The 19190-nt window shown below is 45.2% G+C and overlaps 1 protein-coding gene across 1 annotated transcript in view; it reads right to left on the bottom strand.

Annotated features, from left to right (window-relative positions):
* Positions 1 to 3485: 3485 nt before the first annotated feature.
* The window catches only part of LOC115160681 (protein Wnt-6-like), a 35066-nt gene continuing 19361 nt past the window's right edge, over positions 3486 to 19190 (bottom strand). The window contains exons 3-4 of the mRNA XM_029710930.1: positions 6266 to 6582; positions 3486 to 5115 (exon numbers count right to left, since the gene is read on the bottom strand). Of these exons, the coding sequence (XP_029566790.1) occupies positions 4654 to 5115; positions 6266 to 6582 (779 nt within the window). The 3' untranslated portion in view covers positions 3486 to 4653. The remainder of the gene's footprint in view (positions 5116 to 6265; positions 6583 to 19190) is intronic.

Below are 19190 nucleotides of genomic sequence, written 5' to 3'. Positions count from 1 at the left end.
GATACAATGTAGGTAATTGTGTTACTCACATAGTATAATGCCATGGACCATGGTGGGGCCCCTCTCAGTCAGTCCACCAGGCAGACAACAGCTGAACTTCCAGCTCCAGCGGGATGTCTTGCTCGTGAATATCACCGTTTCATCCAAACACAGCGCTCACACACGGCTAGAACGGAGGTTTACACTCTGTGGGTTATCATTAGATTGATTAGGATCAGATCAAATCTCACACAACGTTTGTGAGTAGATTTACAGTCGATAGCATCTCGGTGAAGAGCAAGAGAAATTCACAAAAGTTCACAGAACATTATGGTGTTATGTTGTAACAGTTACTCTAGCTCGCGCTCGCACCTTTGTTCTTAGCGACGAAGAAGAAGAGATTCACATTTAAGTAGATTTAGCTGGCTTTGAGAGGATTTCATGTTGACAGCTACTCTCTGTGACAAACATGTTTCCCAAATGACACCCTGTTCCCTATATAGTGCACTCACTACTTTTGACCAGAGCCATATGGGTCCTGAACAAAAGTAGTGCACTAGATAGGGAACAGGGTGCCATTTGGGACACAGACAAAAGTTCTAGTATCTAAAGACCTATGTACCTTTAATGATAACCTCTAAGCTCAGTGACTAGACCACCGGGAGTTCATTCATTGCCCTTACGATAACCAGACGCTACCCCAGGAGGACTCCTATTGGTCTGATTGATGCAAGGAAATGACTGTCTGCCTCATGACATATATCCACTTACAGTGGCAGGCCTTCATTAATGTCTCTGTGTGTTTTACAATCAGCGGGCAAAGACAGACAGATCTCCGAATACACCGCATTCCTCAGGGCACTGTTTGGAGGGGGACATGTGGAAAAGTACACCTCTTCATTGAAACGCGGCAGGGAGAGCGAGAGAGACAGCCACATTAATACCAGAGCTTCTATAAATCTATCTACTGTCTATGCAGTTCCTCTGACTTTACCATTGCTGAGCCGTGGCAGCTTGAGGAGAGAGCGCCCCTGGCGCTTTCCATGTCTGTGGCCTACCTCTGCCTTCAACACTGCTGGCTCCGCTGCAATGTGAATTCCTGGAAAATATGAACTTGTGTCGACTTGCAAGGCTCAAACTAATACAGCGGGAGTTTTTTCCCCAACACCATAAATAACTAAAAACAACACCTTTGTTGCTGAGTGGCAAAAGGATATAGTTGAAGCAGAAGTGTCGAAAATATCTTTTAGAGAATGGTCATTGGGAGTGAGGTGAAACCCTCAACCCTGACCCAGTATGAAGTCAACCAGTTAGAATAACACTTACACGATGTGTTGAAGGTCAATGGAAGGAAAAAGTGACATAGGTTTCTATAAATCTACCAGTTTATATAAGGGTAATGAATCTAAATCTCTGCTTTATCTTGGTCTAAAAAAGTTAGTTGATGTAGTTCACATCAAATACAACAAAAATATTTTAAAAATGAAATACCCCAAAAATCAAGAGAACAGTTGACTTTTTATTTGTATAGTAAGTGCAGAAACTCACTTGTCAATTCATTCCAATTTCTACACATACTGTAACTGGAAAATAACAACATGGATATGAAATGAACTTTGTAGAATACAAACGTTTAATCAATGAACAAGCAATTATGAAAGTCAAAATTCTGTCTCTGAATCCAAACAAATGCTGACGAATTCTCTTCAGATCATTCAACATGCCCTGACAAAATCATGTTTTCAAAACTTGGAAATTGTGTCTTGCCTTGAATCAAGATAACGTCAAAGCAGCTTTCTTCCATTTTGACAAGGGCTGTTTAAACATACATACAGTAACAGCGAAAAACTCCTGCAGCCCAACAAGTCCTAAAGTTGTTCTATGGGGATAATGGCCAGTTTTTTAGGTACACCCATCTAGTACTGGGTCAGACCCCCCTTTGCCTCCAGAACAGCGTGAATTCTTCGGGGCATGGATTCTACAAGGTGCGGTGTTCAAACGTTGCTAGGAAAACATTTCACACACCATTACACCACCGCCACCAGCATATACCGTTAACACTAGGCAGGATGGACCATGGACTCATAATGCTTACGGCAAATCCTGACGACTCAACAGGAAACGGGATTCGTCAGGACAGGCAATGTTTTTCCACCCTCAGTTGTTCAGTGTTGGTGATCGCATGCACACTGGAGCCGCTTCTTGTAGTTTTTGACTGATAGGAGTGGAATCTACTGCAATAGCCCATCCGTGACAAGTTGGACGTTGCGTGATGCTGTTCTGCACACCACTGTTCTACTGCGCCGTTATTTGTCTGTTTGTGGCCCCCCTGTTAGCTTGCACGATTCTTGTCATTCTCCTTCGACCTTTCTAATCAACAAGCTATTTTCCCCAACAGGACTGACGCTGACTGGATGTTTTTTTTGTTTGTCGCACCATTCTCAGTAAACCCTAGACACTGTTGTGCGTGAAAAACCCAGGAGGCTGGCAATTTCTGAGGTACTGGAACTGGTGTGCCTGGCACCAACGATCATGCCACCCTCAAAGTCGCTTAGGTCACTCGTTTTGCCCATTCTAACGTTCAATCGAAAAGTAACTGAATGCCTCAATACCCTTCTGCCTGCTTTATATAGCAAGCCATAGCCACGTGACTCACTCTGTAGGAGCGAACCATTTTCGGTGAACCTAATAAACTGGCCACTGAGTGTATCTGACATAGGAATAGCCACATTTGGTCTGATTTCCTAATTTGGTCGACTGCAACCCAAACTTAACACGGTAAAGTGGTCAATTCTACTGCTTACGTAAAGTATGCCTAATATTGTTGCAGAGCTCAGTCAGAATAGTTCCATTATACCAAGTTTTTCTCCCTTAACGTGATGTGCTTTTGTACAAAAACATCATTTAGGTAAATGAAAAATCGAATGGTGCGGACTCCAGGCAGGACTAGTAGCTCCGAGGATAGAGTAATCCTGTGCAGTGTGTACCCACTGTCATGGTAACAATATTAACGATGAACCCTCTGGCAAGGAATAATCTGGTCATAAACCATGGCATATTGGCAATAAATTGTAGCGATGTCATCCCTCATTGTACTCTCTCTCTCTCTCTTTTGCCCAACAAAAGATCTTACAGATCCCTGAAAGGTAAGTAGCAACAAAAACATACTTTATAAGAAGGGTAAGACACAGTACACTTAAATACCTTAGACCTATACACGTAAAATGTGAAAATGTACAGCTCGTTTGGGTACAACACGCTTCATAAGTAATTGTTATTATTAATCACGGTGAAGATAGGTTTTGTTTCCCCCATAAAAATAAGCAGAGATCTGATCTGCATATTCCGAAGAACGTAGGCCGGGAGTCAAAAGAAATGGGCTTCCTGACATCCAACTCACTTCAGCGAGTTGACGTATCAAAGAGACAAATGGATGGATTCATTGTCAGCATTGTATGTGATTGTGGAATGGCCATTCTGCACAACATGACTATATGTAACAAATCTATACGCAACAAATGCTTTAATTGAAAGTGCATACAAAAGCACTGTATATTAAACAGATAAACATAATATTATACTTTCTCAATACTGCACCTCATCCGAAAAAAAGTCGCAACTCGTTTCTCCATTTGCAAGCTACTCAAACAACAACCAATGTAACATATGGTTTACATAGACAGCTCCCATATCCAAAGTGCTTTTCAGAGAGATGGTAGGCACGTTCCTCACCTAATCACTATGAGTAGTCTTGTCATAAAATGTTCATAAATAATAGTCTCGGGTGTCAGTTCAGCTCCTCACCATGAAACATGATGGGGTTCGTCCTCCAAACAAATAACCCCCACATTTCCCTTTTTCATACGTTTTGTGCTTGATACCTGTATTCCATGTTGTGCATGTCCATTTTCCTTTTTCATAACATTCCAGTTACTGTATATAGAAACGTAGCATGCTGATGTGCTTACTATCTTATTACCAAGACCATAGTCTTATTTTCCACACCCAAAAGTCATTATGCTTTTGTTACAATAGTCCCCACTTGTAGTTACATGGTTAACTGACTATGAAGAGTGTTTCCCTAATTGTGGGTTGTAGCATGTTCCTAGAGAGTATTAGCATTGGGTTGGAGGCTAGAAACAGTTGTTATGCTATTTTCTGGTTCAATGGCTAAAGGCTTGAGGTGGGTCACTGTGCAAACACGTTTGGGAACCACTGCTTTAGAGGCAACGACCTCCGTACCGACGATTGAGAATGGTACCAAGCTATCTGATTGTCTTCTATGAGATGGGACCAAACATTCTGTTCTAGAGCATTCTCGGAGCTGAAATTTAACTCTTAACCTTAGATGTGACCTTCAATATTCCACTCTGGAGAGCTGGAACAGTTGTTGGGTAAGTTCCTTCAGTGGGTTTCTAGAAAAAGAGCCTAAAAGAGCCTCCGTTTCAGGATCATAGAGCTCTACGTGGTGAGCACTGGAGTAGTGGCCATTCTGGACTGTTCTACAGCTTGAGAGAAGAGTTACTGCAGCTGTCTGTCCAAGATGATCCTAGATAAGATACTAATCTCTCAGCGTGCTCCTGAATTGAACAGTGGGAGCATGATCTCAGTGCATCTTTCGTGTGAGGCAGAAGAGGGCAGGCCTGAAACCAACCCAGCTTCACTGTGGTAATGCTAGTGACAGAGACTGAGTTCTTTCCTCACCGAGCACTTCTTACACTGCACCACGCAGCACCAGTGGAAGCGGCAGAGGCAGTTCTCCTCGAACACCACCGTCTCGTCCCGGTAGCCACGCTCACAGCACAGCAGGTCACAGCCACTCACGTCCATGGCTGTGCTGTTGCACATGCGGCCCCGCGTGCCCAGTGAGCCCGTCTTCCTATTGGGCGAGCAGAAGTCGGGCGACTCGGCCGAGTAGATCAGGTCCTGTTTGTCCGGAGGCTTGATGTTCTGGCCTACGGGAACCAGGGTCTTGCCATCATTGCCTCCCATCACCTTGGAAGCTCCATTGAACCGCTCCAGCAGGCGATCACCCACCTCGCGAAAGTGAGGCATCTTTTTCCAGCAGGTCCGGAGTGTGCAAGACCCGGACAGGCCATGACATTTACATTCAGTCCTCATATAATTCCTCACCGCCTGTAGTAAAGACACAGAGATAGATAGGTGAGATTAAAGCAGACACAGTTCAGAAGGAATTTATCCCCTCCCCCACCCCCAACCGGCCTCTGGCCTTCCCAGAGCTCACAGGCCTTGACATCAGAACAGAGATCATTGAGTTACAATTGAGGTAATTAACCCATTTTGCATGCAGAGTTCTAACCTCCTAAGTCTTTAACCTCACTTTGTTGTTATTCTACATGTATGCAACCTTTTCTTCTTGTTTTTAATTCAAAACCTGTCTTCCTGAGACTATAATTGGCTCAACTACACAGCCACTCCTCCCCATTTACCTGTCTCTGACCCCTTGGGAAAGGTTTTGGCTTGTGTGCCAATGTAACATACTGTGATGAAGCAATACTGACAGGGGTGAGCAAAGTCCCAGGAAATTCAAAGCAATAACCTGTAATTAGCTTCTCAAAAGAGCAGACAACCTCCTAACTGAGTGCAATGCTCCTCTCTTCCTATCAACAAGGAGGCCATTGTGAATCCAATATTTCACGTTTTCAACATACATGTACTGTATTGAGTCCTTAACAAAGACCTGAAAACGTTAAAGTTTTACAAGGAGAAATATTTGTAGCTACTTGCCTTAAAGCCTTGAAAACAATATGAGGCTCACACTTGTTTTCTTTTATCCGAAATATGATTCTTGTTAAAATATCAGTTTACATTGTTACAGAACTACAGCTAGAGGCTGTCTTGGATGATGCATTTGACGAAAAGAGGAACATTCAGCTAAACAATGAATACTTTCAGCACTTAGGCCTAATTTTCAACTTTGTTTCTAAAAAAGCCATACAAATAAATGAAAGAATTTCCCTTGATGATCGTGAGCATAATAAAAAACATTTGACACGTATGCTTGCTTGTACTTTTGCTTAAATCAGCACAGGTAAAATAAAAGATAGGAGATGAGTGTGTTTGGAGGGAATTATAAAAAGTTAATTCACAGCCTGGGATGGTCTAGTGTTCGAAGCTGCTGCCTCTGGAGCACGTGTAGTGTACATTGTACCACTGGCCCTTTCAGCTTTATTTCCTTTCTATCTCTACCCTTTGTAATAAAGGATTAAAAAGTACAAAAGGAGTGCCACAATCCTTATTAAAAAAAGAAAAGTTAATTCACTACCAGTCGTCCTGCTTCGTTGTTGTGGAGATCGATCAACGTCCTGATGTCACTCTTGCCCTTTTTCCTCTTGGCATCCATAAACTGCTTGGACTTCTCGTAGCCAAACTCCACGTCGTCTCCGCAGCCGCCCCACTCCCATTTGACTCCCTCGCCAGAGGTGGTGGTGGAGGAGGAGGAGGAGGCAGGCCGGGGGGGAGCCCTGCTCCTGGTTGCCTCACAGCCACACTGCAGCAGCTCCCCCATACTGCAGGCCTGAGTCACCGTGTGGGTCACCCCAGCTGCTGTGATGGCGTACACAAACGCTGTCTCCCGGATGTCTGAAAGACACACACACACACACACACACACACACACACACACACACACACACACACACACACACACACACACACACACACACACACAGGGGTGTCATCAGAGGAGTGAACAGAACAGTGACCCAGGTCACATACCATGCTGATACCACTGGTATCTGAGATGGGGGGGGGGGCTAGTACACAGCTGCAGGACTATTTGTGTAATAGGGGAGTTACCACTCTAGCCCAGTGGGATGTACGGCTGCAACTGCAGATTGATCCTCTGTCTTTATTTTAGGGACCACAACATCATTCTAATTGTATTGTCCTTTGTATTGTCCATTGTATTGTCCTTTGTTGCTCTGGAAAAGACAACATGTCTATGCAGTGTTCCTAGCTGCTATAAGGGAGAAGAGGAGGTAGGTAGTTAGCGGTCCATTGTGTCGAAGCTGAAATGAATGACATTTATTTTCTGGAGCTGGAAGACATGAGCGTGTAGTCACCGCTTAGCCCTGTGCCAATTCCATATCGCATGATTCAGTGAATGGGATTCATTAAATCTAGTGAAACGGAATCGGTGCCGTGCGAGGGCCCTTCAGACCAGCACCCTGTGATATTAATACCAGCTGTCCGTCTGCACACCCACTGATGGCTCCGTACAGGCCGGTTCTGTGTGTGTGGCGTCTCCCTGCCAGCCCAGACCCAGCATCAGCCCCAGCCCAGCTTGGACCAGCACCTGAACACACAGTCCTCCTCAGTCCTCCTTACATACTGCTCCAATAAAGCCCTTCCCTGCCTGCCTGTCGTGCGCATTGTGAAGGCCGTTCCCCATCACACACCATCCCTGTTTCATCTCAGGTTTAGGCTGTAATAGATCTGGGGGGGAAACAAATGTTCTACTCCCAGGACAATTGAGTGTACAGAAGGGACAGAGCTGACTAACTCAATAACTTCTGTTGAGACTTCTCTTAGACAGGCCAGTCATGTCTGCTTTTGCAGGAAGTTTCATATAGTCTGCGTCCTAAATAGCACAATATTCCCTTTATAGTGAACTACTTTTGACCAGGGTCCACAGAGTGTACAAAACATTAAGAACACCTTCCTAATATTGAGTTGCATTCACCCTCTGAATGGCACACATACACAGTCCATGTCTCAATTGTCTCAAGGCTTAAAAATCCTTCTTTAACCTGTCTCCTCCCCTTCATCTGAGAAGTTTATTTAACAAGTGACATCAGTAAGGGATCATAGCTTTCACCTGGATTCACCAGGTCAGTATGTGTCATTAAAAGAGCAAGTGTTCTTAATGTGTTGTACTCTCAGTGAATATGGGTCATTCTACAGAAGTGATGCAAATTGGAGGTTAAATGTTTTTTTTCTTCACATTTGTATCCTATTTCTCCAAAACTTTAAGCATGTCTTACACTGTGTGTCAGATAGACATATCTATCAGTGGAGGCTGCTGAGGGGAGGACGGCTCATAATAATGGCTAAAACGGAGCCAATGTGTTTGATGTATTTGATACCATTCCACTTATTCTGCTCCAGCCCTTGACATGAGCCCGTCCTACGCAATTAAGGTGCCACCAACCTCCTGTGATATCTACTACTCACACACTTTGTTTGTATTGCATATTTGAAATAATGTACTGAATTCCAGCCCACTAAACTTGTCACTACCGAAACATAGTGATGGTTGCAGCAAAGGGAGAACCATGCACAGTAATGATCATTTTGATTAACCTTCTATTACAGATACATTTTTTAAACGTTACTTGCACACAAAATTTACAAAATAGGAAAAACATGATTTTTAACCAGATTTTCAAAACCTTTCAATTTAATTTATAGAAATATAATCTCTATTATTCTCTGTAAAAGGTTCAATGTTGATTTTATGAATCTGAAACCTATTGATTGATTGAATTACTTATGCATCTAATTAGTTATGTCGTTAGATGTTTAAATTGTCACTTTGTCTCTATTGTGGCAAAATATCAGGCGTTTCGGTAGTGACCAGGCGTATACATTCGGAACATAATTGCTTACTTAATTGATACCATATCAAATGTGATACACATAAATATCACAATCAATAAATGTCTTTCTGTTTCTTTCTGCCTTTTCACTGCACAGTAAAAATAAAAGTGTTAATTTAACTCCTATAGAGTTGAATTCAACACTGTTTCAGATAACATTTGGTCCCAGTCTACATAGTGTTAAAGTTACTCTCCAGGTAGTGTCACATTTTTGACTCAAAATGGTGTTAAAATTCAAACAAACGTTTTTTCATTCCACTGAATTGAGTTGAATTTACACTGCAATGACTGCATAATTTCACACTCCGATTTAATGGCGACACTAAAGCTCATTGACTCCTCATAATGTTGAAAATACTCATCCTGGGTTAAAATAAGTCAACACTGTAATTTTTACACCCCCTTTTTCACTGTGCACAGTCAAAACAAAAGTGTTAATTTAACTCCAGAGTTGAATTCAACACTGTTTCAGATTACATTTGGTCCCAGTCTACATAGTGTTAATGTTACTCTACAGGTAGTGTCACATTTTCAAAATGAATTTGACTCAAAATGGTGTTAAAATTCACACATAAATGTGTAATAATATTTAACACTGGTTTAACATCAGTAGGCTATTACTCTATAATTAAGTAAATGTCAAAGTGAAAACTTTGCTATTGGTTGTTGACCTTACTTACCTGATTATTTGAGGATGTGCAGGAGCAATTGCGTTGACAAGTAAGTTGAAATAATGATCATCCGCAACCACAGCAGAGGATTGGCATGTTTTTTCATTCCACTGAATTGAGTTTAATTACACTGCGATGACTGCATCATTTTACACTCCGACACTATAGCTCATTGACTCCTCATAATGTTGTAAATACTCATCTCGGGTTAAAATAAGTCAACACAAATTTTTACACCCACTTTTTTACTGTGTAAGAATGTTGTTAATCGACTACACCTCAGCCTTCAACACCATAGTGCCTTCCAAGCTCATCACTAAGCTCAGGGCCCTGGGTCTGAAACCCTCCCTGTGCAACTGGGTCCTTGACTTCCTGGCGGGCCGATCCCAATTGGTGAAGGTTGGCAACAACACCTCCGCCACACTGATCCTCAAACACGGAGGCCCTACATGGGTGCGTGATCAGACCCCTCCTGTACTCCCTGTTCACCTATGACTGCGTGGCCACACACGTCTCCAACTCAATCATCAAGTTTGCTGACGACAACAGTGGTAGGCCTGATTACCAACAACAATGAAACAGCCTACAGGGAGGAGGTCAGAGCCCTGGCGGAGTGACACCAGGAAAATAATCTCTCCCTCAACGTCAACAAAATGAAGGAGCTGATCGTGGACTACAGGAGACAGCAGAGAGAGCATCCCCCCATCCACATCAACAAGGCTGCAGTGGAGAGGGACAAAAGCTTCAAGTTCCTCTGCGTGCACATCACTGACAACCTAAAATGGTTCTCTCACACAGACAGCTTGGTAAGAAGGCGGAACTATGCCTCTTCAGCCTCAGGAGGCTTGGTCCCTAAGACCTTCACAAACTTCTACAGGTGCACCATTGAGAGCATCCTGTCGGGCTGTATCACCATCTGGTACGGCATTGCACTGTCCGCAATTGCAGGGCTCTCCAGAGGGTGGTGCGGTTAGCCCAACGCATCACCGGGGGCACACTGCCTGCCCTCCAGGACATCTACAGCACCCAGTGTCACAGGAAGGTCAAGAAGATCATCAAGGACCTCAGCAACAATAGCCATAGCCTGTTCACCCCGCTACCATCTATAAGGTGGAGACCGTACAGATGCATCAAAGCTGGGACTAAGAGACTGAGAAACAGCTTCTATCTCCAGGCCATCAGACACCGCTAGCCCGCCTTCAGTACCATGCCCGCCTCCAGTACCCTGCCCGCCTCCAGTACCCAGTACTCTATTCTGCACCTTAGAGACTGCTGCCCTGTGAACATAGTCATTAAACACTGGTCAATTGAATAATGTTTTACCAACTTTATATGTATACACTATATTCTAGTCATAGCCCATCCTATATAACTACTGCTGTACACACCTTTTCTATTCATATACTGTCCATACGGTCTTTACACACCATTATACTGTATGTATATATTTATATTCCGGTCTCTGACATTGCTTGTTCTGATATTTCTTAATTCCTTCAAAAAACATATTTATTATTTTATTCTGGATTATGTGTATTGTTTTTTTTATTAGTAGATATATTACTGCTCTGTTGGAGCTAGAAACACAAGGATTTCGCAGCACCTGCGATAACATCTACAAATCTGTGTACGCAACCAATAAACATTGATTTTTTTATTTTTTTAATAATCCAAAATAGAAATAATGATCTATGTGTTTAATGTAGATTATTATTTATTTGTATAAACATAAAAAAATACAGTGGACTTTTTTAATGTATTTTTATTTAACCTTTATTTAACCAGGTAGGCCAGTTGAGAACAAGTTCTCATTTACAACTGTGACCTGGCCAAGATAAAGGCTGTAGTGGCGAAGTAATAACAATTTAGAGGTGGATCAGAGAATCACCAGCAGCAAGAGCGACATCATTGACGTATACAGAGAAAAGAGTTGGCCCGAGAATTTAACCCTGTGGCACCCCTATAGAGACTGCCAGAGGTCCAGACAACAGGCCCTCCGATTTGACACACTGAACTCTGTCTGAGAAGTAGTTGGTGAACCAGGCGAGGCAGTCATTTGAGAAACAAAGGCTGTTGAGTCTGCCGATAAGAATGAGGTGATTGACAGAGTCGAAAGCCTTGGCCAAGTCGATGAGTACGGCTGCACAGTACTGTCTTTTATTGATGGCGGTTATGATATCGTTTAGGACCTTGAGCGTGGCTGAGGTGCACCCATGACCAGCTCGGAAACCAGACTGCATAGCAGAGAAGGTACGGTGGGATTCGAAATGGTCGGTGATCTGTTTGTTAACTTGGCTTTCGAAGACCTTAGAAAGGCAGGGTAGGATAGGGGTTGCAACAATTGCGTCGGATAATTTTAGAAAGAGAGGATCCAGATTGTCTAGCCCAGCTGATTTGTAGGGGTCCAGATTTTGCAACGCTTTCAGAACATCAGCTATCTGGATTTGGGTGAAGGAGAAATGGGGGAGGCTTGGGCAAGTTGCTGTGGGGGGTGCAGGGCTGCTGACCGGGGTAGGGGTAGCCAGGTGGAAAGCATGGCCAGCCATACTTATTGAAATTCTCAATTATCGTGTATTTATTGGTGGTGACAGTGTTTCCTATCCTCAGTGCAGTGAGCAGCTGGGAGGTGGTGTTCTTATTCTCCATGGACTTTACAGTGTCCCAGAACTTTTTGGAGTTTGCGCTACAGGATGCAAATTTCGGATTGAAAAAAATAGCCTTTGCTTTCCTAACTGCCTGTGTATATTGGTTCCTAACTTCCCTGAAATGTTGCATATCGCGGGGGCTATTCGATGCTAATGCGGGACGACACAGGATGTTTTTGTGCTGGTCAAGGGCAGTCAGGTCTGGAGTGAACCAAGGGCTATATCTATCCTGGTTCAAAGTTTTTTGAATGGGGCATGCTTATTTAAGATGGTGAGGAAAGCACTTTTAAAGAATAACCAGGCATCCTCTACTGACGGAATAAGGTCAATATCCTTCCAGGATACCCGGGCCAGGTCGATTAGAAAGGCCTGCTCGCTGAAGTGTTTTAGGGAGCGTTTGACAGTGATGAGGGGTGGTCGTTTGACCGCAGACCCATTACGGACTAACAATCAAGTGTCAATCATAGAGATAAATAGAGGACTCTTGATGGATATGACCCGTTTATGTATGGACATTGCAATTGAGGGTTTCCACCATTTTAAAGAATTTCAAAGTTAGTTAAATACTGTGACTTACTAAGACATTTCGTAGAAAGAAATCCCATCTTCAACTAGGAATCGACTCTTAAGATTCAACATTTTTTCATTTTTAAAGGAGGAGATTGATCAGTTGCTGTACTTCCGAGAACACACGCATCTTTCGTAGCGAGCTAGTGAGGGATGGAGAGAGAGGGGAGGGGCACAGTATAGGCAGGTCGCCATCAGGCAGACGGAGTCAGAACCGTGTACTAGGCCTATCCATCGGCAATCAAAAGCTGTATCACACAATGGAATGCTGTATTTCTCAATTTCTTGGCTTGTAATGTTTCTCAACTTCAGTAAAACAGGGCCTATCATCAATGATTAGGCTAGGATATTCTACACGCAACAGACCCAAGACTGAACACACACTTGCTTCATTAGCGAAGAGAAAAAGCAGGCGAGCCAGCTGCACAGTGATTTTAATATTGTGAAAGAAAAAAAGAAAAATACATTGTTTTTCCATTAGGGATTTTTCTTAACGTTAAGGATCCCAATTTAATTTAAAGTTTTAACATTTAAACGTTCACACCCCTACCCAAAACCATACTTTACATATTTATTGAAATATTAGATGTTCGGTAGTGACATTTCTTAAAAATACATGAAGATTTACCAATTTCTCTCACAAATTTTCTCTAAAATGTTTGCACATAGACTACTCACCATGTGGCCATGCTGGAGAGGAATGCGATCCCATCACCTGGTGATATTTGTAGGGGTGTGGCTTAAGGCACATTATACAAATGGTGGGTCTAATCCTGAATGCTGATTGGTTAAAACAGCATTCCAGCCGGTGTCTATTCCACAAGTTACCACCGGCTAAATCTATGACGTTAAAATGCCTATTTACTCTGTTCTATCTGACTGCGCAATTCACTGTCTCATCAGCCCAGCCAAGCAATTTATAAACTTGATCTTGACATTATCTCACATTTCTTTTGAACTAGCATTTCGTTTTCAACAGCGGAGATTTGTATAAACCTTGCTGTCTGTCTCGCCGACATTTGTAACATTGTTTCAATATTCAAATTCGATCTCCAGCTGTCCTATAGTAATGAAAGTGTCGGGGGTCGGGACGATTGTGTTAGCTGTGTTGTTGGCTAGCTCCTCTGAACAACAGTGTCCTGACTAAAGAGCAAATGTTATATACCAGGTGAGATCGTGCCTCATTAGCTTTATTGTTATGGATGTATCCAATAAAATGTCAATAGAAAACAGCTTAAACAAATGCAAATGCAGCTAATTTCCTGTTATTCTTGCTGCACTTTTTGATGTGGCTGTAAATTAGCCTTTGTTGGCTAGCGAGCAAGCAAGAGATAAGAACATTGCCAGCCGGTATGGCAATGGAACATTTAGAATGAACGACTGGGTCGCGTCCATAGATACAGAACAAAAAGAGTGAATGACTGGGTCGTGTCTCTGTCACGACTTCCGCCGAAGTTGGTGCCTCTCCTTGCTCGGGCGGCGTTCGGCGGTCATCGTCACCGGTTTTCTAGCTACCACCGATCCACGTTTCTTTTTCCATTTGTTATGTCTTGAGTGTTCACACCTGGTTCCCATGTCGTTATGATTATTTCCCTATTTAACCCTCTGGTTCTCATTATGTTTTGTGCGTGATTGTTTCTTGTCTTCGTGTTAGTTGTTTGTGTCAGGATTGTTATCCCTGTGTGGATTATTGGCTTATGATTTTTTCCAAGAGTAAAGTACGTTATTTTATTCAGTTCTGTGTCCTGCGCCTGACTCTATCCTCACCGCCACACAACTGACATCTGACAGAATCACGCACCAAAATTATGGAGTCAGCAGGTGCATCCATTCCTCCGGTACCAGTGGAGGAACGCGTCAAGCAGCACGCGACAATGCTACAACATCTTGGCACAGCCATGGATCGCGTGCTGCTCACCATGGAGCGATGGGAAAAAAGGGGTTTTCCCACAACTTCATGCACATCACTCCAACCAACACCACAACCCCCACAGCTGTCCACCCCTCCGTCACCTGGACCCAGTGGGATTCGGCTCTCGCTTCCGAGGGCTTATGATGGGACGGTTGCCGGGTGCCAGGGGTTCCTGCTCCAGATGGAGCTCTACCTGGCAACCGTTCACCCGGTTTCCTTGGGATACGAGAGCGTGTCCGCCCTCATCTCCTGTCTGTCTGGGAAAGCGCTTGAGTGGGCCAACGCGGAATGGGGGAGTATAGACGCCACATTGGTCCGCTATGAGGATTTCACCTGTCGCTTCCGGGCGGTCTTCGATCATCCACCTAAGGGGAGAGCGGCGGGGGAACGCTTGTTCCATCTCAGGCAGGGGATGAGGAGCGCACAGGAATTCGCACTGGACTTCAGGACCCTGGCTGCCAGCGCGGGATGGAATGAGAGGGCCCTGATCGACCATTACCGATGTAGTCTACGTGAGGACATCCGTTGGGAGCTGGCCTGCAGGGACACCACCCTTACCCTCGAACAGCTGGTGGATTTATCCATCCGGCTGGATAACCTGTTGGCTACCCGCGGACGTCCAGATCAGGGTCCATCTGTTTCCGTCCCCCAGCACCTCCGATTCTACACCTATGGAGCTCGGAGGTGCTGCTCTAAAGGGGACCGGAGGGGGAGCTGTTTCCTGCACTACCTGTGGCCGCAGAGGACACACTGCTGGTCGGTGCTGGAGAGGTACCCCAGGAAGTCGAGGCAACAGGCAGGGCACTGGCAGATCATCCCAGGTGAGTATGCACCCAACTCACCCAGAGCTTCCTGTTGCGCACATGTATATATCTATAGAATTTCCTGAGTTTTTCCCGCATTCTCAGCATAAGGCACTAGTAGATTCAGGCACAGCTGGGAACTTTATTGATCGTTTGTTTGCTCGTAGATTAGGGATCCCTATTGTTCCTGTTGATGTGCCCTTTCCTGTACATTCCTTAGATAGTCGTCCTTTAGGATCGGGTCTGATTAGGGAGGTCACGGCTCCACTATGCATGAGAACGGAAGAGGGTCATGAGGAGAGAATTTGTCTCTTCCTGATAGATTCTCCTGCGTTTCCTGTGGTGTTGGGGTTTCCCTGGTTGGCTTATCATGACCCCACTATTTTGTGGCAACAGAAGGCTTTTAAGGGATGGTCACATCAGTGTTCAGGGAGGTATATAGGTGTTTCCATAGGTGCAACTATGGTGGAGAGTCAAAACCAAGTCTCCATCATGCACATCCCCTCTGAATATGCAGATTTGGCTCTCGAAGGCGACTCAATTACCACCCCATCGACGGGGGGATTGTGCGATAAATCTCTTGGTAGATGCAGCACTTCCCAGGAGTCACGTGTATCCTCTGTCACAGGAGGAGACAGCGGCTATGGAAACATATGTCACCAAATCTCTGGGACAGGGATTCATTCGGCCTTCCACTTCACCTGCCTCCTCAAGTTTCTTTTTTGTGAAGAAGAAGGATGGAGGTTTGCGCCCGTGCATTGACTATAGAGGTTTAAATCAGATCACTGTGAAGTATAGTTACCCTCTGCCTCTCATAGCCAGTGTGACCGAGTCATTGCATGGGGCGCGCTTCTTCACCAAATTGGATCTCAGGAGTGCTTACAACCTGCTGTTTATCCGGGAGGGGGATGAATGGAAGACGGCATTTAGTACCACCTATGGGCACTATGAGTACCTCATCATGCCGTACGGGTTGATGAATGCTCCATCCGTCTTCCAATCCTTTGTAGACAAAATTTTCAGGGACCTGCACAGGCAGGGTGTAGTGGTGTATAAAGATGACATTCTAATATACTCCGCTACACGCGCCGAGCATGTGGCTCTGGTGCGCAAGATGCTTGGTCGACTGTTGGAGCATGACCTGTATGTGAAGGCTGAGAAATGTTTGTTCTTCCAACAGTCCGTCTCCTTCCTAGGGTATCATCTGTCAGAGTCAGGGGTGGAGATGGTGAATGACCGCATTTCAGCCGTGCGTAATTGGCCGACTCCAACCACGGTAAAGGACGTGCAGCGGTTCTTAGGGTTTGCCAACTACTACCGGAGGTTTATCCGGGGCTTTGGGCAGGTAGCGGCTCCCATTAGATCACTGCTTAAGGGGGGACCGGTGCGACTGCAGTGGTCAGCTGGGGCGGACAGCGCTTTTAATCAACTGAAGGCTCTGTTTACCTCGGCTCCTGTGTTGGCTCATCCTGATCCCTCCTTACCGTTCATAGTAGAGGTGGACGCGTCCGAGGCTGGGATAGGAGATGTGCTGTCTCAGCGCTCGGGTACGCCACCTAAACTCCGCCCCGTGCGTTCTTTTCGAAGAAGCTCAGCCCGGCGGAGCGAAACTATGATGTGGGGGACCGGGAGCTGTTGGCTGTTGTCGGGGCTCTGAAAGCGTGGAGGCATTGGCTTGAGGGGGCTAAACACCCTTTTCTCATTTGGACTGACCACCGCAATCTGGAGGACATCCGGGCGGCGAGGAGAATGAATCCTCGCCAGGCAAGGTGGGCCATGTTTTTCACCCGTTTTGTGTTTACTCTATCCTACAGACCAGGTTCCCAGAACACTAAGGCAGACGCACTGTCTGGAATGTTCCACAACGGCCGTGGTCACATCTATCGGTGGATTTCGTGATGGATCTTCCTCCGTCACAAGGAAACACCACGATTCTGGTTGTTGTGGATCGGTTTTCTAAGTCCTGCCGTCTCATTCCTTTGCCCGGTCTCCCTACGGCCCTACAGACGGTGGAGGCCCTGTTTACACACATCTTCCGGCACTACAGGGTGCCTGAGGATATAGTGTCTGATCAGAGTTCCCAGCTCACATCAAGGGTCTGCAGGGCGTTCATGGAACATCTGGGGGTCTCGGTCAGCCTGACCTCAGGTTTTCACCCCGAAAGTAATGGGCAGGTGGAGAGAGTTAACCAGGATGTGGGTAGATTTCTGCGGTCTTATTACCAGGACAGGCCCGGGGGAGTGGTCGGTTTTCATCCCCTGGGCAGAGATGGCCCAAAATTCCCTCCACCACTCCTCCACTAACCTGTCTCCGTTTCAGTGTGTACTAGGTTATCAGCCGGTTCTGGCACCGTGGCATCAGAGCCAGATCGAGGCACCTGCGGTGGATGATTGGTTTAGGCACTCGGAGGAAACCTGGAATGCTGCCCATGTGCGCCTGCAACGGGCCATCAGGCGACAGAAGGCGAGCGCTGACCACCACCGTAGTGAGGCCCCGGTATATGCACCGGGAAACCGGGTCTGGCTCTCGACCCGAAACCTGCCCCTTCGCCTGCCCTGCCGGAAGCTGGGTCCGCGGTTTGTGGGGCCATTTAAAGTCCTGAGGAGACTGAACGAGGTATGTTATAGGTTACAGCTTCCCCCTGATTATCGTATTAATCCCTCGTTCCATGTGTCTCTCCTCAGGCCGGTGGTGGCTGGTCGCTCCAGCAATCTGAGGTGCGGGAGGACATCGAGGGGGCCCCGGCGTATACTGTGTGAGCCATCATGGACTCCAGGCGTCGGGCGAGGGGTCTTCAGTACCTCGTGGAGTGGGAGGGGTACGGTCCGGAGGAGAGATGTTGGGTGCCGGTGGAGGACATACTGGACCCTTCCTTGCTGCAGGAATTCCACCGTCTCCACCCAGATCGCCCTGCGCCTCGTCCTCCGGGTCGTCCCCGAAGCCGGTGTCGTCGCGCGGGGGGGGGGGGGGGGGGGGGGAATACTGTCACGACTTCCGCCGAAGTCTTTCTAGCTACCACCAATCCACGTTTCTTTTTCCATTTGTTATGTCTTGAGTGTTCACACCTGGTTCCCATCTCGTTATGATTATTTCCCTATTTAACCCTCTGGTTCTCATTATGTTTTGTGCGTGATTGTTTCTTGTCTTCGTGTTAGTTGTTTGTGTCAGGATTGTTATCCCTGTGTGGATTATTGGCTTATGATTTTTTCCAAGAGTAAAGTACGTTATTTTATTCAGTTCTGTGTCCTGCTTCTGACTCTATCCTCACCTCCGCACAACTGACATTGACAGTCTCTGGCAACCGAAACGATAAAACGAAGGACCAGCCCGGCTTGGGTAGCAACCCTAGATTTATGTCTGGACTATATATTGTGGAAGGATGAAATAATATGAAGAAATGAATCAAAATAACGTTTTTAATGAAAATATGTCAATCATTATTTGAATATGTTGGTAACCCGTTGTATAAAAGTGATAATGTTCCTCGAAGCCAGCGTTTGGAGGATATATTGGCACTTCGTCTCAGGCCTAACAACACCCATGCCAATATCCTCCAAACACCGGCTTCTCGGGCATTATCACTTAATTAATTCGGCAGTCTTTTAATGTGTGTGTTTCGCAGGTGTCATCAAAAGCTGGGACAGCATTTTTTTTGGAAAGATCTTTAAAAAACTTACAAAACTACTGATTAGATCATCATCTTTCAATGTAATTATAGAACAACTCAACATGTTCTATTGAAATAATAGGGGTTAAAAAAAAAAATCATAAATCATGATTTGCTTTATTTTCAAACATGAAGTTTAGGAGTCAGGGTGTGGGACAGCCACCTCTCAATAGAAATAGGTGTATAAACAATGACTTTGTACTATATTAATGTAACAATATGTTTGTTATTGCCTTGGAATGAATTAACGCATTCCAAGGCATAAACTTTTTTTTAAATAGTTGTTTTTGGGGTGGGACAGCAATGTACCCCTCTTCTGTAGAAT

The sequence above is a fragment of the Salmo trutta genome, chromosome 24, assembly GCF_901001165.1.
Source record: "Salmo trutta chromosome 24, fSalTru1.1, whole genome shotgun sequence".
In the NCBI taxonomy this organism is placed as follows: Eukaryota; Metazoa; Chordata; class Actinopteri; order Salmoniformes; family Salmonidae; genus Salmo; species Salmo trutta.
The sequence above is the reverse complement of the archived record's forward strand: the minus strand, read 5'-3'. Positions and strand labels throughout refer to the sequence as shown.